At 32.0% G+C, this 18,601-nt stretch overlaps 4 protein-coding genes across 7 annotated transcripts; 1 reads left to right on the forward strand and 3 right to left on the reverse strand.

Moving 5' to 3' along the window:
• Positions 1-523: 523 nt before the first annotated feature.
• Positions 524-1,275, reverse strand: LOC107889813 (uncharacterized). The gene is made up of 2 exons (XM_016814372.2): positions 920-1,275; positions 524-832 (listed from the first exon to the last, which is right to left on the reverse strand). Exons 1-2 carry the CDS (start codon positions 1,140-1,142, stop codon positions 678-680), a joined length of 378 nt encoding a protein of 125 aa, XP_016669861.1. The 5' UTR covers positions 1,143-1,275; the 3' UTR covers positions 524-677.
• A 427-nt stretch (positions 1,276-1,702) lies between these two features.
• On the forward strand, positions 1,703-4,382 carry LOC107889803 (uncharacterized). 2 transcript variants are annotated; one of them, XM_041095469.1, is made up of 3 exons: positions 1,703-1,944; positions 3,415-3,506; positions 3,633-4,382. In XM_041095469.1, exons 2-3 carry the CDS (start codon positions 3,421-3,423, stop codon positions 4,270-4,272), a joined length of 726 nt encoding a protein of 241 aa, XP_040951403.1. In that variant the 5' UTR covers positions 1,703-1,944; positions 3,415-3,420; the 3' UTR covers positions 4,273-4,382. The 2 variants fall into 2 exon arrangements, with proteins under 2 accessions (XP_040951403.1, XP_016669856.1); XM_016814367.2 differs by lacking the exon at positions 1,703-1,944 and adding an exon at positions 1,953-2,023.
• A 1,139-nt stretch (positions 4,383-5,521) lies between these two features.
• On the reverse strand, positions 5,522-8,330 carry LOC107889784 (F-box protein SKP2A). Of its 3 annotated transcripts, none has more exons than XM_016814356.2 (4): positions 7,936-8,330; positions 6,452-6,800; positions 6,294-6,381; positions 5,522-5,873 (listed from the first exon to the last, which is right to left on the reverse strand). In XM_016814356.2, the coding sequence occupies exons 2-4, from the start codon at positions 6,785-6,787 to the stop codon at positions 5,800-5,802; spliced, it is 498 nt and encodes a 165-aa protein (XP_016669845.1). In that variant the 5' UTR covers positions 6,788-6,800; positions 7,936-8,330; the 3' UTR covers positions 5,522-5,799. The 3 variants fall into 3 exon arrangements, with proteins under 3 accessions (XP_016669845.1, XP_016669848.1, XP_016669837.1); XM_016814359.2 differs by having other exon boundaries at positions 6,632-6,800; positions 7,936-8,322; XM_016814348.2 differs by lacking the exon at positions 6,294-6,381 and having other exon boundaries at positions 7,936-8,328.
• A 6,691-nt stretch (positions 8,331-15,021) lies between these two features.
• Positions 15,022-16,735, reverse strand: LOC107956188 (cytochrome P450 78A7). Its single transcript, XM_016891915.1, has 2 exons — positions 15,743-16,735; positions 15,022-15,663 (listed from the first exon to the last, which is right to left on the reverse strand). The coding sequence occupies exons 1-2, from the start codon at positions 16,733-16,735 to the stop codon at positions 15,022-15,024; spliced, it is 1,635 nt and encodes a 544-aa protein (XP_016747404.1).
• Positions 16,736-18,601: the final 1,866 nt, after the last annotated feature.

The raw sequence follows: 18,601 nt of genomic DNA on the forward strand, positions 1-18,601 counted from the left end.
ATAGAAAGTCATCTCCTAGAGTTTACAGTTTTACTCTTTACCAATAGAAAGTCATTTCTTCATTTTTCAAGGGTTGCCAGTAAAAACCAGTTGTTATCATCTTTAACTTACTCTCATATGCATGCTAACCTTACAGGTCCTCATACAGACCATCTTAGTTCCGCCCTATAGATGCTTAAACAAAGCAATTTAGTTTTATTCCCACATTATAGACAACCCCTCTTTCAATTTTCTTTTAATCAATTACTTCTACTCAATGCTTTTATTTTCCTTCTACTTTTTTTTCTTCCATTTTTTTGAAGTTTTCAATTAGCAAACAAGCTTAATTTCAATAGAACCTTAGTAAAACATATATAATTCCACACCAAAAGGAACTAATAAAGTAAGAACACTGAATTAGAATAATCCCATTAAGGGAAGTAAAAGCAACCTTTGAATTCTTAACAATATTTAGCATTATTTAAGAATTTAGCTCACTGGTTTTTATCATTTAATTAGATACTAGTAAAATTAGCACCTAAGCTACAGCATTACTAATTAATATTTCAAATAAAAAAGAAAAGAAAAGCGTAACAACTCAGTGTTATCTCGTTCAACTAGACAAACTCGACGATAATAGTATTACAACATAAAAAGGATAAAAAGGCAAGAAAAATTTGGGAGTAGAGAGTTAAGAATCAAAGATTACGCTTCCCCCTGATCTTTCCCTTACCACCGGCGCGGCGCTTCTTTTTGGCGATCTTCAATTTCTTTTTGGACATCTTTCCTATTCTACCAATAGCTCTCAAGGAGGCCTTGGTCTTGTTTTCATCACAGTCAGCCATCTCCACCTCTGTCCAATGGCAGAAAACGAATGAATTACATATATAAACAGAAGGGAAAAAGAAAATCTGAAATTGAATCATATGTATATATATACCCATGGAGTTCAGATTGGTTGTTGCGGAACTGGGTGCGGTAACTTGTTCTTCGAGCTGCATAGAACCAGAGGGTGGGGAAGAGGCGGGCAGCTTAGGGGCAGCCAGGGCAGCCTCTATGGCAACCATCTTAGCTTCATCTTTCTTCTGATAGAAAGGTTCCACTATTTCCCTCCTTATGGCTCTCAGCCTCTTCTCTCTCTTCGATCTCATCGACTTTGCCATTTTCTTTTAGGATTTTCCCTTGTTCTTCTTAAACGTTAAGAAGAAAATATTGCTAGGGTTTCTGTTTCTTTCTATTACTCCAGAGTCTAGGGTTTTTGGCATTTATTTGTACGAGTCTCGGTTCAGGTTTGTTTGGTTGTAGGGCTGCCTTTATCCTATCCCGATTACAAATACGGTTTCCGGAAACGCACCGTTTCATATATTATTTATCCAATCAAAAGAATAATAGAGTTCATGAATCCTGATGTAGGCCCTACTCTAAAATAATATGACCTGTTCCAATTATATAGTACAAAAGGTTCAATTTTTGTTATTAGACCCTATACTTTGTGTAAATTGTAGATTTAGTACATGTACTTTAATTTGATTAATTTTAGTCCTTACCTTTTTGAGTTTTGAAATTTTAATCCTAACCCGATGGTAACAGTTAAATCTGTTTGGTTAAATTATGTCATTAGTCTTGTTTTAGGTGTAAAGTTATAGATTTAGGCCCCGTTCTCCATTGCGTTTTAGAAGGACTTCTGCAATAAAAAGTCCTTTTCTCTTAAAAGGAATGAAGAATGGCCTCCATTTTCTCAAAAAATTCACCATCTAAAACGTCATTTTCTCCAAATGAAGAGCTAAAAATTTCACCATCGAAAAAGCTTGAAGTGCTTTTGGCTGATAATTGACCAAATTAACCTGTCTTCTCCCCCCCCCCCAAAAAAAAAACGTTCTTTCCTCTACTGTGAAAGCTTTATGCCCATTTTTTTCACATTTTCACTGTGAAAGCTCTTTCCTGTTCTTTATTTCTCTTCCGCAGGTGAGTTTGTTTTCTTCTTCTTCTCTTTAATTATTAATTATGCTTTGTTTTTAGTTGCTTTTTAGTTCCTCTTCCGCAGGTAAGTAACTCTTCCAACAGAAAAAAAAAAGAGGGAAAATTCTGGCTTTTGTGTCTCTTTTGCTTTACTGCTTTGTGCCTCTACTGCTGCTTTGCTCTGCCTCTTTTGCTTTGGGCCTCTTTTGCTTTACCGCTTTGTAACTCTTCCAAACTATTTTGGTTGATAAAAATAGAAGAAATATAGACTAAATCAAATTTCGTATCCAAATTCCATATCGTTGCTGAATTCTCTGTATCTTTTGTATTTAAAAGTTTTGATGATGTTCTTTTTAATTGTTTCTAGGGTTTAGCTTTACGATAAGAAACATTACTAATTACTCGAATTCAAGCTCTCCAATCTATTGTTGATATTTCGATACTGAAAATTAATTATATAAATGATCATAAAATCACATTCGACGGTTGGATTTTGCAATGAATCTCCAAATATTTAACAATTATTGTTATTTTTGAATGAATGAAACGTACTTTCTTTCTTATGCACGAAAAATTGTTGTATTTTTTTGATTTTTTTTAAATTTTAGTAGGAAAAAAGTATGATTAATTCAGTTAAGTGATATTGTCATTAGACAGATAGCTTTTTGTAATTGCTTATCTAAATGTGTTTGTTTGTGTCTATATATATGTGCAGTGGTTTTAAAATGGAGAATGACATTCAAACCAGTAGAATTTTAATAGCTTTCTTTGGACTTAGGAAGTTATGCTTTGCGTTTCAAACATAATGAAAGATACCATGCCTGTGTTTCATTTTGGTTGAAGTTATCGTCGATTGTATGATTCTTAATTACCATCACTTATAACGGGAAAGCAGTTTCTGATGTAGGGTAGATTTGTAGAAGCCTTCCACTATGAGTGCTTGTCACCATCATTGAACTATTGTTATTATCCTAAAGTTTAGATTTAAACAAAATATGTTATGTGAAAGTGAGGCTATTTCATGTATTTGGTGGGTTTTTAGAGAATCATATCTCTTTACTCATATTTAGATATGTATTGGACGCAAGTAGGATATATTTCAGTTTCAGTTAAGTTGTGCTTTATACAATATTATTTGTAATTATACTTGTATAACTTCTTAAAAAAATATTGGCCACAAGTATTTCAAACCATTAAGGTCTCCCTGCTGATATTGTGCTTAAAAGTCTTGGCTAAATATTAGATAAATTCTGTAGCATTGAAGTTTTGTCCGTAGCAAATGACTCTAATCATAGATCAATGCATTTCAATTGTTGATGTCATAAACTGCATTCCTTTGTTTGATTTGGATCTAGAATATAATCTTGGGTTAATGCTAGGGATTTGCAGTATATGTTGATATACTTGAATACACTTTAATGATAAGCAAATGAGAACAAAATATTTAGTTAAACAAAATACATTGTATGAATGCAGGAAGCTATGCAAAGGAGAGTTCTTGCTTCTAAAACTGCAGCAGAGGCATTGGAGGAGGCCACCACTGCCGAGTCTCTTGTTAGGAATCTAAGGTTTGGATCCATTAAAATCTTGCAATATTAAGCATATAAATAAATGCAGCAAATAACTTGATGCATAGGCCTAAAAGGCTTATATTCTGTGCCTAATTTTATACTCCCAACCATATATGGTTCCAGCGTGTTTTCAGAACTTTCCTCTAACTCCAAGCCTGGGAACCCTTTGCCAACCATTGACCGATTTTTATCCATTTACGACGATGTCGTAAAGTACACTGGAATTGCTGAAACTGTTGCAGCTGGTTACAGATCCGGCATTGAAGAACACTCGAAATCATCTTCTCTATGGGTTGAAGCTGCAGTGACAACCGATCTTGAAATAGTCTCCCTTCTAACCCCTCAAAACAATGAATCTCTATCAGCTTTACAAATAAACCTGTCTCAGCATGCTTCACCCAAAAACCAACTCAAAACCAGTTCAATCCCACAGCTGCAGCAAAATAACAATGCTGCAATGCGGACTAGAGATGAAGGGATGAAAGAGACAATGCACTTTGCAATGAACTTGAAAGTTGAGATGCAAATGTGGTTTATTGGTTTCATCGAAGAGTCCTTGAAAGCATTAGTATTAGATTGTGGTTCCATTGCAGCGGTTTTATCACAATTGAAACGGGTCAATGATTGGTTAGACCGGGCGGTTTTGAAAGGGGATGAGGTATTGGTTCACATGGTTGAGAAATTGAAGAGGAAAATCTATGGGTTTGTTATGCAGCATGTGGGTAGCACCTTTGATAATTCCTCACATTTATCCTCATATTGAATATTATTAGTCTATTTATTTGTTTTAAGTTATTTGGTTTCTGAATAAAAAGTAATGCAAATAGCATGGTTTTGGTATATCAAAATTCATTTTGTCGGTGCTTTTTGAAATTTCGTTAGGTATTTGAATTTTTGGTTCGAGATATTCGAGTCTAGTGTTTTTAAATTTATTATTTTAAACTTTGGAATATTTTGAAGTATTTATTTAGATTTTTACAATTTTGGGTCATTATTATTTTCGAATTTGAGTTTCTTAAGGTGATTAATTTTTTATGGTTAAATTTGATCAAATTTATTATATTCTTGTCATAGGATCTTTCATCGAGCCACTAAACAACTATATTTAGTAATATCCAATGTATGCACAGACTGCATTAATAACATATAATGTGTATGCCTGGTAGTTTGCTATTTCGTTGGTTAGCCAACTGAAATGATAGCGTTGCTTATTTGCATTGCAGTTAGCTTTATAACTTTTATATGTAAATTTGAGAAAATTTAACTGGGCATATGAGAATATTATTGATTCAAGGCCAGTTCTTTATTGCTTTTGAGAAGTACTTTTGAGAAATTTGAGTGTTTGGCATTTCTGTGTGCTTTTGAAGAATAAAATGTCCATTTTAGACATGATATTATAAAGTAACAAATATGTATTTAAATAATGTTTAAATTAGTTAATATTATGATACTTTAGCAAAAATATAAAAAAATAATTTATTATAACTTATTGTTAATATTTTAATATATAATATTAATTTTAAATATTTTTAAGTAATTAATATTAATTATTTATAAAATTTAATTAGAATATATAAACTATATTTAAATATTTAAATATAAAAATTAAATATTTGTAATTAGATATTGACGCGATTGTATTATTATAAAATTTATTTTTTTATTTTTAATTAATGTTTTTAATACATTTGTATTATTTTATTTTAAAATGTATTTGAATATATAACTTGTATTATTTTAAAATAAACACTTCATAAAAATAGTTATAAATTATTTTAAAATTTTATTTTATTTAGTACTTAAATAAAGTGAAGATTCCATATAAATTTGTTTAAATGTTGTGATTCTCGTGTTCAATTTTATCTAAATTCTAGTGCATTATTTTCAATCAGTGTCCGTCAACAGAAATAAAAGAAATTGATTTGCAGTTCATGCATTTATCATGTGTTTTAACTAATTTTATATTTACGATTGAGAAAGTCCCAAATTCATCATGAAGACAATAAGCAATGTGAAAAAGGCAAAGTTTGGCTTCTGAAAGAGAAACACTGCATAATTCGCAACTCAACAGACCAGATCACAACGCCTGAAGATTTTTAAGACCTTGTAGTACATTTACTTACAATATCAACATTAGATTTAACGTCCCCTTCAATGAGCTGTATGGAGAATATTGTTTAGTGTGCGGTGTGATTGGACCGCACAAGCGCAATGCACGGACGTTAAGTTCAAGCAGCCGCTTATGACGAGGGAATGCCTTCCAGAGCAGGTGTGAAGAGCGGGGAACGTGTCACATAATGCCTGAACAGCTGAAGGAGTCAGTGCAGTCTTCATCTTCAAAGCATGCAATGTTTGCCTTCCGTTCTTGAAAGTGAAAATGGTAAACAAGCTTAGTTATTCAAAGACTGAACATCAACCTGCTTCAGAAGCTAAAAATGACAGTAAAAGTTTCTTGATATTGTAGTCCACTCTCATGCAAACTTCACATATGTTTTAAACTGGATTATAGGGAAGCCAATTTAAAGTCAATAAATAGATGGTATCCACATTTGAGAATACGAATGCATAATTTTAAATTGTGTCTACCGACAACCATTAGCACTAGGTGCTGCCACACTTCACTAGATATACGTGGAAGCAAAATGCCATGTCAAATTTCAAAGGGGGATGAATTAGGCTAGAGTGTTGGAATTTGAAATTGAAACAATATGTTGAATTTCAATGTCAAAGCAGTAAGTTATACTACACTGCAAATACCGAATATGAACCCGATGAAAGCAATACCTATTATTCGGACACAGCCACACAAGTCAAGGCATCTGAGATCAGGGCATCCATATGCTAGACTCATAACTCCTAGATCACCAATAGCCTATACCAATATTTCTGACTCAAGTAAGTCAATTTTCTAATCAGCAAGTAAATAATAGTATTGTTCATACCTGCAAAGCACAGTCAGTTGCAGCTTTAACGCATCCACAGAGATTTAATATTTTTAGTTTTCGACAAAATTTAGTCAAATATTCAACACCTTCATCACTGAATGATGTGTAGCCACTGATGTTAAGTTTTGTAAGATTACGGTAACCATGGGCCAAAGCATACAATAAGCGATCACCAACCTTGAAACTTTTACTGAGGTCCAGATCTTGCAGATCATGACAGAATTTCGCAATCGTCTCAACAGCAGTGTCCTCAAGCTGCGGATTTTCTTGGCGTAGTACGAGAGTTAGCAATTTGGTAAATTTAGGAGTAAAGGATAGAACCAAGTTGTTCATGTTCTTCCAGCACCTGCAGCAAGATACCACACAACCCAATTTTAACGAGGAAGTAAACTACCACAAATAAAATGACAAATCTAAATGCAGCCAAGCATAATATGAACAAGTTTCCAACCAATAAGGTAGATATAAGATATTTCAACATCTCTACATCAAACAAGCTTTAACCCTTACTACTAAGATTAAATGTTAAGCAAGTTAATAAGCATCAGGGGGGCACAAAAATACTACCATAACCACCAATATACATTGATAAATATATTTAAGAATTGATAAACCCGACTAGGAGAGTGTTTTCAAGTCATGCATTATTTTATCCTACCTATCAGAAACTAACGTACTAGGTGCTACAAACTTGGAGAACACTGAATACATCTTCCTAAATCAACCAAATACTTTCTTCAAGATTCATAAAAGGGAACAATGACAAATATATTATTTGTAAACTCGTATCATTTATGAAGGTTCAAAAATAAAAAGCATAGCCAAATGAATGGTACTTCAACAAAAAAATCATGCAAGTTTGCTGGTTAATTATAGTTAAAACAGAAAGTGACATGGGCAATTGTAAAGGCAATAATCAAGGGCTAACTGAAAATGGAACTTTATGAGGTTAACCCAGACATCCCAAGATGGGTAGGAAATGCAGATTCAATCAAAGGGAATTACATCTTAAATAAAAAGAAGATGAACCTTCGCTAGTCATAATTTCAGACAAAGAAAATGCAAAAACTAAATCAAATCGGCAAAACACGATCGTAATCTTAGACATAAATTATGCAAAAAATCGCCGAAAACATTGAAGAGCTAGGCAGGTCACGTTTGCATCTAAAAATATCCAACTCTAAGAGCTCAAATAATTGAAATCAATGAGCCGACCAAGAAAGGTCAACGGATAAAGAAGATGAGGAAAAAAAACGAAAGAAACATTTAAAGCGATAAAAATCATGAGCCAAAACAATCAATGAAATGAAATGAATTTTCAAGAAAAAAAGATCAAGCAGTTTCGTAAATTCATAAATAGGATACAAAAAGGTTTTACAAATTTAGGTTAGATTGTAGCGTTAGCAGCAGAATTGGGGAGCACAGGTTTTACAAATTGGGGAGCATCAAAAACAGCTGTGTATTTAAACAAACCAACGTACCTTCTCCTGGGTATCTTTTAAGCTTTTAAGCACTGGAGGGTTGCCTCAAAGCAGTAGCAGCTATCCTGAATGAGAAATCAAATTTCTGTTCTTTTCAGCCAAAAGCACGTTTGTGGGAGAAGACAGTTCCAAAGAACCAGCAGAGGAGGGGAAAGAAGGTTTGTGGGAGAAGACGACAGGTTAATTTGGTCAATTTTCAGCCAAAAGCACTTTAAGCTGAAGAAAAGGAGAAATTTTTAGCTTTTCATCTGGAGAGAAGTCCTTTTTTGATGGTGAAATTTTCTGAAGAAAAGGAGACTGTTCTTCATTCCTTTTAAGGGAAAAGGGCTTTTTCAGCCAAAAGTCCTTCTAAAACGTGCAGAAGAATAGTCGAGAAAGTGATGATGATGACGACGACGATGATGATGGTGATGATGACGGTGAATCAAACAATTCAAGTGGTTTTGAAATGGAATTAACAAGAGATGCTATAGCTTCTAGTTTAATGAATTCACTTAAAATTGTAAATGCTATTATAAAATTTTTAGTATTTATATTTGATATATAAATATTATCCCTTTTTAAAACTTTAATCTAAATATATGTAATATTTTAATTTGTCAGATTTATATTTTCTATGTTATGTTAATATCTAATATGAGTTATATATTCAAATTCATTTTAAAATAAAATAATACAAATGTGTTAAAAGCATTAATTAAAAATAAAAAATAATTTTTATAATAATACAATTGTGTCAATATCTAATTACAAATATCTAATTATTATATTTAAATATTTAAATATAAGTTATATATTCTAATTAAATTTAATAAATAATTAATATTAATTACTTAGAAATATTTAAAATTAATATTATATATTAAAATATTAACAATAAGTTATAATAAATTATTTTTTATATTTTTGTTAAAATATCATAATATTAATTAATTTAAACATTATTTAAATACATATTTGTTACTTTATAATATCATGTCTAAAATGAACATTTTATTCTTCAAGAGCACTTTTTGACAGGAATACCAAACACTCAAATTTTTCAAAAGCACTTCTCAAAAGCACATTTCCACAGCACTTTTCAAAAGCACTTTTCAAAAGTAATGAAGAACTGGTCCTTAGTCCACGTTCATCATCCTTAATGGTTATATATTTTTTTAATTTTGAAATTTTAATCTTAATGTAAACGAAAATCATTAAATCTAATAACTAGTTTTTTGTGAGTAATATGTGAAAATAACAAACAGACATAACATTACATATGTGATAATATGTTTGACACATCAAATTTTAAAAATAATAGAACTTAATTAATTTAATAATTATCACTTGGTTAGGATTAAAATTTTCAAAATCTAAAAATACAGGGACTGTAAATTAATAAATTAAAGTACAATGCTAAATTCGCAACTTACGCAAAATACACGGTCTTATTGCAAAATTTGAGCTACAAAAACCAATTAACCCAACCTTAGTAATCACATTATTTGGGAGGAATAGTTAGAGTTGCCTATGGTCGGGCCAGGCCGAGGCCCGGTTTTAAAAAAATTTCATGTCAAAGCTCATTTTCAGGTCAGCTTGACCAGCCTAAAAGATCCACTTTATTGTTCAAAAATAAATAAAATATTTAAAAATGCATTTTAATTAATATTTTATATATTTTATAATTAAAATTAAACTTAAAAAATATTTTTTTATTTAAATTGAATTTAGGTTGGGTTGGCTGGTGATACAAAAATTATTGTTCAAATCCGACCCAAGTTAAGCTAGGCAAGCTACTCGACCCTTGCGCAAGTCTAGGAATAGTTATGAATTTTGAATATTGATTATAAAATGAAATTGAAAGATATAAAAAAAATAATTAAAATCTTAAGGCGTGGATATTTTTTTAGGGTAAACTACACCATGATCGCTCTAAAATAGGATTTGTCTTATTTTGATTACACTAATTTTTTTTCAATTTAGTCACTCTAATTAAAATAATTGTTGGAATTAGTCACTATCGTTAAAATTTTTGTTAATCCACTAGTAGATTGCTGACGTGGCACATTAACCTATTGAGTGATTGGCATGTGACACTGACTAAAATTACGGACTTCTCTATAATTAGTTCAAAATACTTTAATTCTGTTTTTTTGCAACATGAGGGTTTAAGCTTAAACCAAAATGCATGAAATGGTCATTTTTGTTTTTAAAGTCTCGAGACAAACTCTTTCTGTCTCAAGACACAATGGTCAATTTACTAATAATGCACTTCTTAACTCATTCAAAAGATACCCAACACATTCCTAACTTATACCAACATGATATCAATTCATCATTCATCAAATTAACCTTCCTAAACACATCTAACACATATCAATTCATATAATTTAGTGCATCATATCAACACGTGAACATAGCAAAGATTATACACCTATAAACATATATAATTTCATCAAGATAAAAATTCAAAACACAAGACTAATAACCTTATAAAACCAAAATATAGCTTAGTATGCCAAAAAGAAAATAGCAAGCCTAAACCCTAAAACCCTAAGACCTATAATCAAATCTAGATACACACCATTAATAACCTATAGTCAAAAGAGTAAGAATGATAGTTGAGATGAGTTGTAGAGATTTAGATGCTTCAAGAAATCATGATCTATCAAATCACTTGTTCGACACCTACACCTACACCCAAAAATAATCACATCCACATGATGAGTATTAAAACTCAATAATATTAATATAATTTGAATTCAATACATAGTAATAACATTAAAAAATAAATATGTAAACTAAACATTGAATCATATTAGCAACCAAGAACTTTGTTATCCACAAATATCACATATCAACATAACATAATATTGAGGCACCTATTAGGGTATTTTGGCTAGCAATTTCCACATCGTATACATATATATTTATACAATATTTCATTTCAGTATTCATTTATCAAAATATTAATACACCCTCGGGGAATTTACATCATAATTAATGTATCAATACTCAACTTACTCATCATAGTTTAATTATATATCAATTACATTTATTATCACGTAACATTTAATAATATAATCATATATCATCTTCATTCTTTTGCCCCAATTAATTGATTTCAAATTTAAGGACAGGTACATGGATCAATATCCAATGTATGCTTATGACCTTTTGAGAATTTGAGTTGCTCACGACCCTTTGAGAATCGGGGCTAATAATCTATACTCTTTCTTTGAGAATTAGAGTATTGCTTTTGATCCTCTAGGAATTTGAGAACTCTCCCACCCATTAGGAATATGAAAGTAAAACACAATGTAATCAATACTAACTCTATGACATACCAACTATACATGTAAGTCTATTTGACACTGTTTAATAAAGTATTTTTCATTATAATCAATCATCCAAAATACATATAATCAATTATATGTTAGAGTATGCCCAAAGACCAATCATGAGATAATTGGAATCACATACTCGTTTTACCTTATTGGTTAATTTAAAACATTGTCATTATTATTTCAATTTCAATTTCTGTGTGTACAAATGAACTGATTAATAATAAAGTCATGAGAATATTATGATTATTCTTAAAAGAACCTTAATCAAGTATTATTGTGGGCTTGGACAATGATAATGCATTGAGACTAATGTGCAGTTGATTGACAAAAAAGTGTTATCATTGACATAGGGGTGTTAAAAAGATACACGAGTATGTGTTAGAGAACAACATATTGGACTGAACCGCTACGAGTAGGTTCTTGAATTATTATGTAATAGTCACAACATTACTCATAGTGGTAACTATGTATATGATCCTCAGACTTGAGATCATCATTGTCCCAACATAGTGAGTTGTATATTTGACATAGTCAAATGTCTACCATAACAGGTCATATCATAAAGATTGATGTTGTGTATGTCGCAATATATGTACAGGGATATGGTTGATCAAGATAGGATTTATCCCTCCTACATAATGGGAGCAATATTTTAGGCCTCTTCATAGAGTGAGACTAGAAATATATAGCCATGCTCGAATAAGTTGATATGAGATATCACACTTATTTGTTTATAGTAGTCTACTCAGAATATCAAGAAATATGATATTGGACTATACAAGTGTGACAATTCCATGACTTGTGTCCAATCTAGATATTAAGGATAAAATGATATAATTCATGAAAATATTATCACAGAAAGTTTATGTCGAATCACGACTTCTTGTAACTTGGGTAGCAATGATGTATTGCTAGATGCCACTAATTGCTTGTAATATAATAAATGTTTTAGGATTACTACTAATGTTACAAGAACCTACAGGGTCACACCCTATAGTTGAAGCGAACAAAATCCAAATACATTTGATATTGTATTTAGCTGTCACATGAATTAAATTAATCATTGAATTGATTTAATGTGGTAGCTAAATATTGAACACATTATATGTACAAACTTATTGTACAAAATATTAATATATGAATTTGATTCATACAAAATATTAATTATATAGTTTACTGAAATTATTAATATAAATAATTATAATAATTAATTTCGATCAAAATATAAAAGACATGGAAACTGATATTCTTTAGGAAAGAATATAATTTCTTTTTCTGACTTTCCATTTGTTTCTCTAATAATAAGAGAATAATCTTATTTTATTTCTGATATGTGATATGAAATAAAATAAAGGGAATATAATCCTTTAGTGTGTTAGGGTTACCAAGAAAAAAACAATATCAAAAGGTCTAACAGCTATTTTTAATTTTTTTTCTCTCTAAAAAATTCAAGAGAATCTTGATATTCATTTTTTACTGGGTGGATTACGTAGAGGCCGAGATGTTATTGTTGCGGCTTGGAATCGACATCGTTCAAAGGAATCATATCAGCAATGTTGTTCGTCGCTCTTTCAATTTCAAAAAGGTATATTTTCGACCCTTGTTTCAACTTGATTTGTTCCTCATACATGAATTCATGGTTGATTATCGCCAGAATAATTTTTCCGCTACGCCACGGGGCATACTGACAATCCAACATTATAATCATAGTATCACAATTTATAACACAATATCATATAAGTACAATACCATATCAGCCATTTCAAGTATAGATTCTTGTACCTTGTCAACCCTTATCACTTTAAAGTATAATAATTTAGCTACTTCAATATGTAATGAAAATAAATTATAGTAGCACAAACCATGATAGTTAGTCAATGCTTGGCTTTTCGTTTCCCTTCAACTCCTTGATCCCCACGTGGTCTTCAGCTATTTTTCAAGTGTGGCTCACGGTAACGGTGGCTCAAAACATGAAAATTTTCTTTTATTTCCCTTCTTGCTTTGCTGTTTCAAAGGATGAAGAAGATCACTTAATCATTTCTTTTCTTTTTATTTCTTTTATTATTAAGCTAATTACCCCTCATCCAATGTTGGAGATTAATTAAGAAAGGAATTAGTGATCAATGGCTTTAGCCATGGTTATCCACTAACCAAATATTAGTGGAGGTCTAATTTTAATTAAGGGCTGGCTTAGAAGCTTAATAAGGACATTGTTTAATCCCTAATCAAATTTATTCTATTTTAATTACCTCATAATTACTATGTTTAATAACTAATCTAGTTCAATTATTCAATGATTCTATTTTCTAATTTCGCATTTGACTATGAAACTTCTTGATCTTAAATTTTTAAGATAATTTTGTTTAAGAAATCCAACTTCGACCCAACTTTTTTAATACTAACAGAAATCAGATCGTTGCATAAACCCAAATGATAATAGAAGATTAAGATGATGAGATCCTAGAAAGAAAATGAAAAGTTTGGTTTTGATTAGAGGTGTTCATGGGTCGGGTTGGGGTCAAGCCCATATAAGGTATTTAGACCCAATTTTCAAGCATGGACTCGACCTGACCCGAAAAATGAGCTTACTTTTTTTGCCTAAGCCCGACCCAATTTAAGGTAAATTCGGCCTTGACCCGGCTTGCCCATATTTGATTTTTTATTTTAAAATAATTTTTAAAAAAATATAATACACTAGATGCACTAAAAACACTAAAATAAAAATTTTATAACACATTAAAAATAAATTAAAAATATTTATATTAAAAAACACTACCATAAATATAATAAATGTTTTGTTATATTAAAAACACAAATAAATATAATAAAGATTTTATTGTATTAAATATAAATTTTAAAAATTTATATTTTGGATTGGGCTATTGGTAAGTTTTTTTTTTTAGGTTTCGAGTAATGAGTTTAATTGTTATTGAGTTAGTGATTTAATATAAATATAAATATAAATATAAATATAAATATAAATATACATAATTATTTAACATATATAATTAATATAATATATTTTTATAACATAATATATTCGGGTTGGGCTGGACTCGAGGTAAAAGACTCGACCTATATTGAAAACGGGCCTTAAATTTTACCCAAGTCTATTTTTCGAGTCTAAATGAGTGACCTGACTCATGAGCAAGTATAGTTTTAATTACTAAAACCAAACAAATGAGAAAGGTTACGGTTTAGTTGGGAAAAATGATCGGTTTTTTTTGGTAAAAATCTATTAATTATTGTAATAAATTTAATTAAAAATAATTTTTATTTTTTCCCAATATTTTTTAAAAAAATTTGATGTAAAATTTAAAAATACAATTGCATGGTGACGTGGTAGCTTCTAATTGGACAAACGACACTAAGGTTTGAGGTTAAATGAGTAACGACACAATAATTCGAGTACCGAAGTTGACCACAAAAAATTTAGATAACTACTTGAACAAATAAAACCGAAATCAAAGCATTGATGGCATGGAGGACTAAATATTCAAATTGGGCATTTTAAGTCAATCCAAAAAGGCGATTCTTTTCTTTTGCTTCCACGTGTAAATGTTAGTTTTTTTTCCATCATAATTTAATGCACGCAAAAAAGAGATTCATAATTAAGACACCAATATTTTTTTGATAATTAGTTTAGATGACCAATTATAGATACGGCTACTTTACGTTATTACAATAGAACAAACTAACGAGGTTTACAAAGACAACGTGGAGGAAACATTATATCCCTTGGCTTTTATTTATTCTTTTACCAGTCTCCTGACCGTCGTAGAATACTGTTTCTTGGAATAGCCAGGGCGCGCAGAGGATTCTTCATCTCACAGGACAGCTTAAGCAGCTCGGTTAGGTCGACTGGGTTAGCCAGATCTTGAACCCATTTGAAGTGTTGAACCAACTTAGCCACCCAAAGGCCCACTGTGACCAGCCCCAAGTTCTTGCCAGGGCAGACCCTTCGTCCTGCCCCAAACGGTGCAAGCCTAAGATCACCACCCCTCACATCCACCTCAGCTCCACCTAGACACTTAACAAACCTCTCTGGCCTGAAAACAAGTGGATCCTCCCACACATTTGGGTCATGGGTTATGGCCCACATGTTGACCATGGCTGTAGTGTCTGATGGGACCACCATGCCATTACTGAGTTGGACATCTGACGTGGATATCCTTGCCCATGAAAGGAGCGGCCCAGGTGGATGCAACCTGAGGGTTTCTTTGACTACTGCTTGAAGGTAGGGTAAGTTAGCCACATCAGCATCTGTCACGCTCTTGTCTCCCACTGCAACAACAAGCTCCTGGTGAAGCTTGGATTGAATCTCAGGGTTCAATACCAACTCGGCCATGATCCACTCAGTTAAAAGCGCAGTTGTATCCGTTCCCCGAAAGATCATTTCCTGCCAACACAAGCGATCGAACTCGTTAATTGAACTTCAAAATATATTATAATTAAAGAAATTATAAATTAATACCCACCCACAAGACTGCTTCCATGTCTTCCTCATTGAGTTTATCGTCGCCATCTAAAGATAACAACACAGAAACGAAATCTGAACTATCAGCAACCTTTGATGATTGATTCAAACGATGTTGTTCGATGATTTGGTTCACTAGTTTTTTCACTCGGGGGACAAGAACTGAACAGCGTTCATTGATTCGAAAAGGGTCATAAAAGTAGCTCAGCCAAGGTAGATAATCCGACCAGTTAAAAGCTCCCAATATCTCAAACCCTTCTCTTACAATCTCTTGCAACTCTTTAGCTTCGTCGTCATCACCTTGGCAGAGGTCATATCTTTTACCGAATACTGTTACCATTATATTGTTAAGAGCTGCTGCTTGAAGGTGTTTGCGTAAAACAACAATTCCATTGGAGGACTGTTCTTTAGCAATGGCACATAACAGGGAGCCACAGTCTAGTTGGCGACTCTTTTCATGGGCTGCAATGCGCTTTGGAGCAAAGAGGTGAGTGGATGAAATCCTCCTTAGAAGCCGCCAGTAAGTACCATCGGGAGCAAAGCCAATGGCCCGGCTAAACATTAGCTTCTTAGCTGTTGCTTTGATCGGACGGTTAGCAAAATGAGGAGAGGTCAAGATTTCACGAGCAATTTGGGGATCGGATGTTATAACAGCAGGAGTTGATCCAAGGCTAAAAGCCATGAGATTGGTAGCGGCTTGTTTTGAAGCCATGCAAGCAAGGGTTCGATGAGCCAAACCGTGGGTTAGGCTGAATAAACTGCCAAAGAAAGGGAACCCTCTGGGACCAGGGACTGGGACCTCACCTAATCGGTTTCTGCCATTTTTCCAGGCTAAACCCCCAGGGGATAAAGCCCAAGTTAAAAACCCACCCAATAAAACTGCCATGAAAATGCTAAACAAAAGGAAACCATCTACCAAGTTATTTGCTTTTACAATAGCTGGGAACGTTGAGACCCACCAGGTTTTGTCGATACAAATAGGAGCCAAACCCATACTTATGAAACAAATGAAAAATGCTAGCCGAGTTGGGAGATCACCGAGGAAGGCACTTGGGGCTTGGCTGGTGACACACACCAGCCGCTTAAATAGGCATTGCTGTATAGAGCTCCATTTATTTATTTATTTCGAATCTTTGTTTGTTTGGTAAGCTATCCTACAATAATTATTGCTCAAAAAAAGTATTAATCAAAATTATGCATGCGTTCTATATGGGGATGGATAATCTTATATCTTCCATTAGTTCACACAGGGTCAAATCTGGTCAGCCCTAGCTAAATTCTTGGCTGTGAGAATTCTATTTAAGATTTGTTTTGAACAAAGAAAAAACCTAATCATTTAGTTTATACGCCATTAATGAATTAAGTAATGCCATGTGTTAAAATTATACTTATTTTGTGTCATCATATAATTTAATATCAACATATAAATTTATACATATCATAATTAACAAAATGAGCTATTATTAATGAGGTCCGAATTGGCAATTATATTGATAGAATCACCTTAACAATCAACATAATTAATTGTTAATTAAACTATTTAGACCATAAAAAAATGTAGCACTTAATATATTCGGATTGTTACTGTTTAATGACATTATTATTAATTTCTGTTGCTCAACATTAATTACATAATAAAATCTGTTATTCTCTAGTGTTCCAAAGTTCATTTTATCTACATCTATAAGCAAATTCCATTAGTTGAGAATCTAGATACATATCTCTATCTTTTTTTCTTTTTTCTTTTTTAAGATCTTATTCTTAATCAACCAACATATTATGGTTTGACTTCAAGATTTTGTTAGATATAATTAAAATTTCCCAAGAGCTGGGTTGAGGTGTTCAAATCCAGACACCAAAAAGAAAAACTTCTAATTTAGGCAGTTGTTTATTATATTTGTTAAACATAATGACCTTCGTCCTTGCAAAAAAAAGAAAAAAAAAAGAAAAATAATGACCTTCCTCATCATTCGTCTACCTTCACTGATGTTCATATCGCTGACTATGTTAGTTTATCTTCGTCAAGGGTACTATTGATTTAGAAAGTGAGAAACACGTAAATCAACCAGACCACTCCAATAGAACAACCATCACTTAACAACTATATACTCTACAATTTAAGCAATATCATGTCATCCACTAGATCTACCTATATAAACAGTCTTCAACCCAAAAAGAGCCGTGTTCCCTTACTCTCTCACCTTGTTGACTCAACTTTCTTCCTTCTCTCTTGATCATCTTTTTCCTTTGCTTAACCAAATCATAACCTCTCTAACAAGACTATATGGCTCTTTTCCTAGTAGGGTGAATGATCACCTATAAACGTGCTATCATTTATAGAATAAATATCACACTAAAAATATATTAAATTAAATCGACAGTGTCAGCAAGTGTACGAGTTAAATTGTAATATAGTTTAGTACAACGAAATATTGGTAAGTATTCCGAGGATCATACCTAAGAGATTGCAGATTAGAGAAATTAATATTAAATTAATTACAGAAAATAATAACTAATCTAATCGAGTCACGAATTAGTAGTGTTAATCCAAATAAAATTATTTCAATTAAACTAATTAAATTAACTAACCTAAAATTAACCTAATGGACTTTCCTATTCTTAGTGTCGACAATGTGAGCCTCTAGCCTATGATTGATTAAATCCCTAATTATCTAATTAAATAATTACTTATCCTCGATTAGTTATTTATCATCTTTAGCTATGACTACCCTTCCAGTTCATCTTCATTAAGGATTATCACCTAAGCCACATTTATGGTCTCTTCCTAGGCATACGAATACTCTTCCTGTCTCATCGCTTGGCACAAGTTGTACACGATAGGATACCCTTCCAGTCTCAC

Source organism: Gossypium hirsutum, chromosome D06 (assembly GCF_007990345.1).
Source record: "Gossypium hirsutum isolate 1008001.06 chromosome D06, Gossypium_hirsutum_v2.1, whole genome shotgun sequence".
Lineage (NCBI taxonomy): Eukaryota > Viridiplantae > Streptophyta > Magnoliopsida > Malvales > Malvaceae > Gossypium > Gossypium hirsutum.

Coding starts and splice junctions, on each gene's coding strand:
- LOC107889813 (XM_016814372.2), bottom strand. CDS start 1,142: ATGGCAAAGTCGATGAGATCGAAGAGAGAGAAGAGGCTGAGAGCCATA. Junction 833..919: donor AACCAATCTGAACTCCATGG/GTATATATATAC, acceptor GCCATTGGACAG/AGGTGGAGATGGCTGACTGT.
- LOC107956188 (XM_016891915.1), bottom strand. CDS start 16,735: ATGGGTTTGGCTCCTATTTGTATCGACAAAACCTGGTGGGTCTCAACG. Junction 15,664..15,742: donor ACATGGAAGCAGTCTTGTGG/GTGGGTATTAAT, acceptor TTGTGTTGGCAG/GAAATGATCTTTCGGGGAAC.
- LOC107889803 (XM_041095469.1), top strand. CDS start 3,421: ATGCAAAGGAGAGTTCTTGCTTCTAAAACTGCAGCAGAGGCATTGGAG. Junction 3,507..3,632: donor TCTCTTGTTAGGAATCTAAG/GTTTGGATCCAT, acceptor ATATGGTTCCAG/CGTGTTTTCAGAACTTTCCT.
- LOC107889784 (XM_016814348.2), bottom strand. CDS start 6,787: ATGAACAACTTGGTTCTATCCTTTACTCCTAAATTTACCAAATTGCTA. Junction 5,874..6,451: donor CAACTGACTGTGCTTTGCAG/GTATGAACAATA, acceptor TTCACTTTCAAG/AACGGAAGGCAAACATTGCA.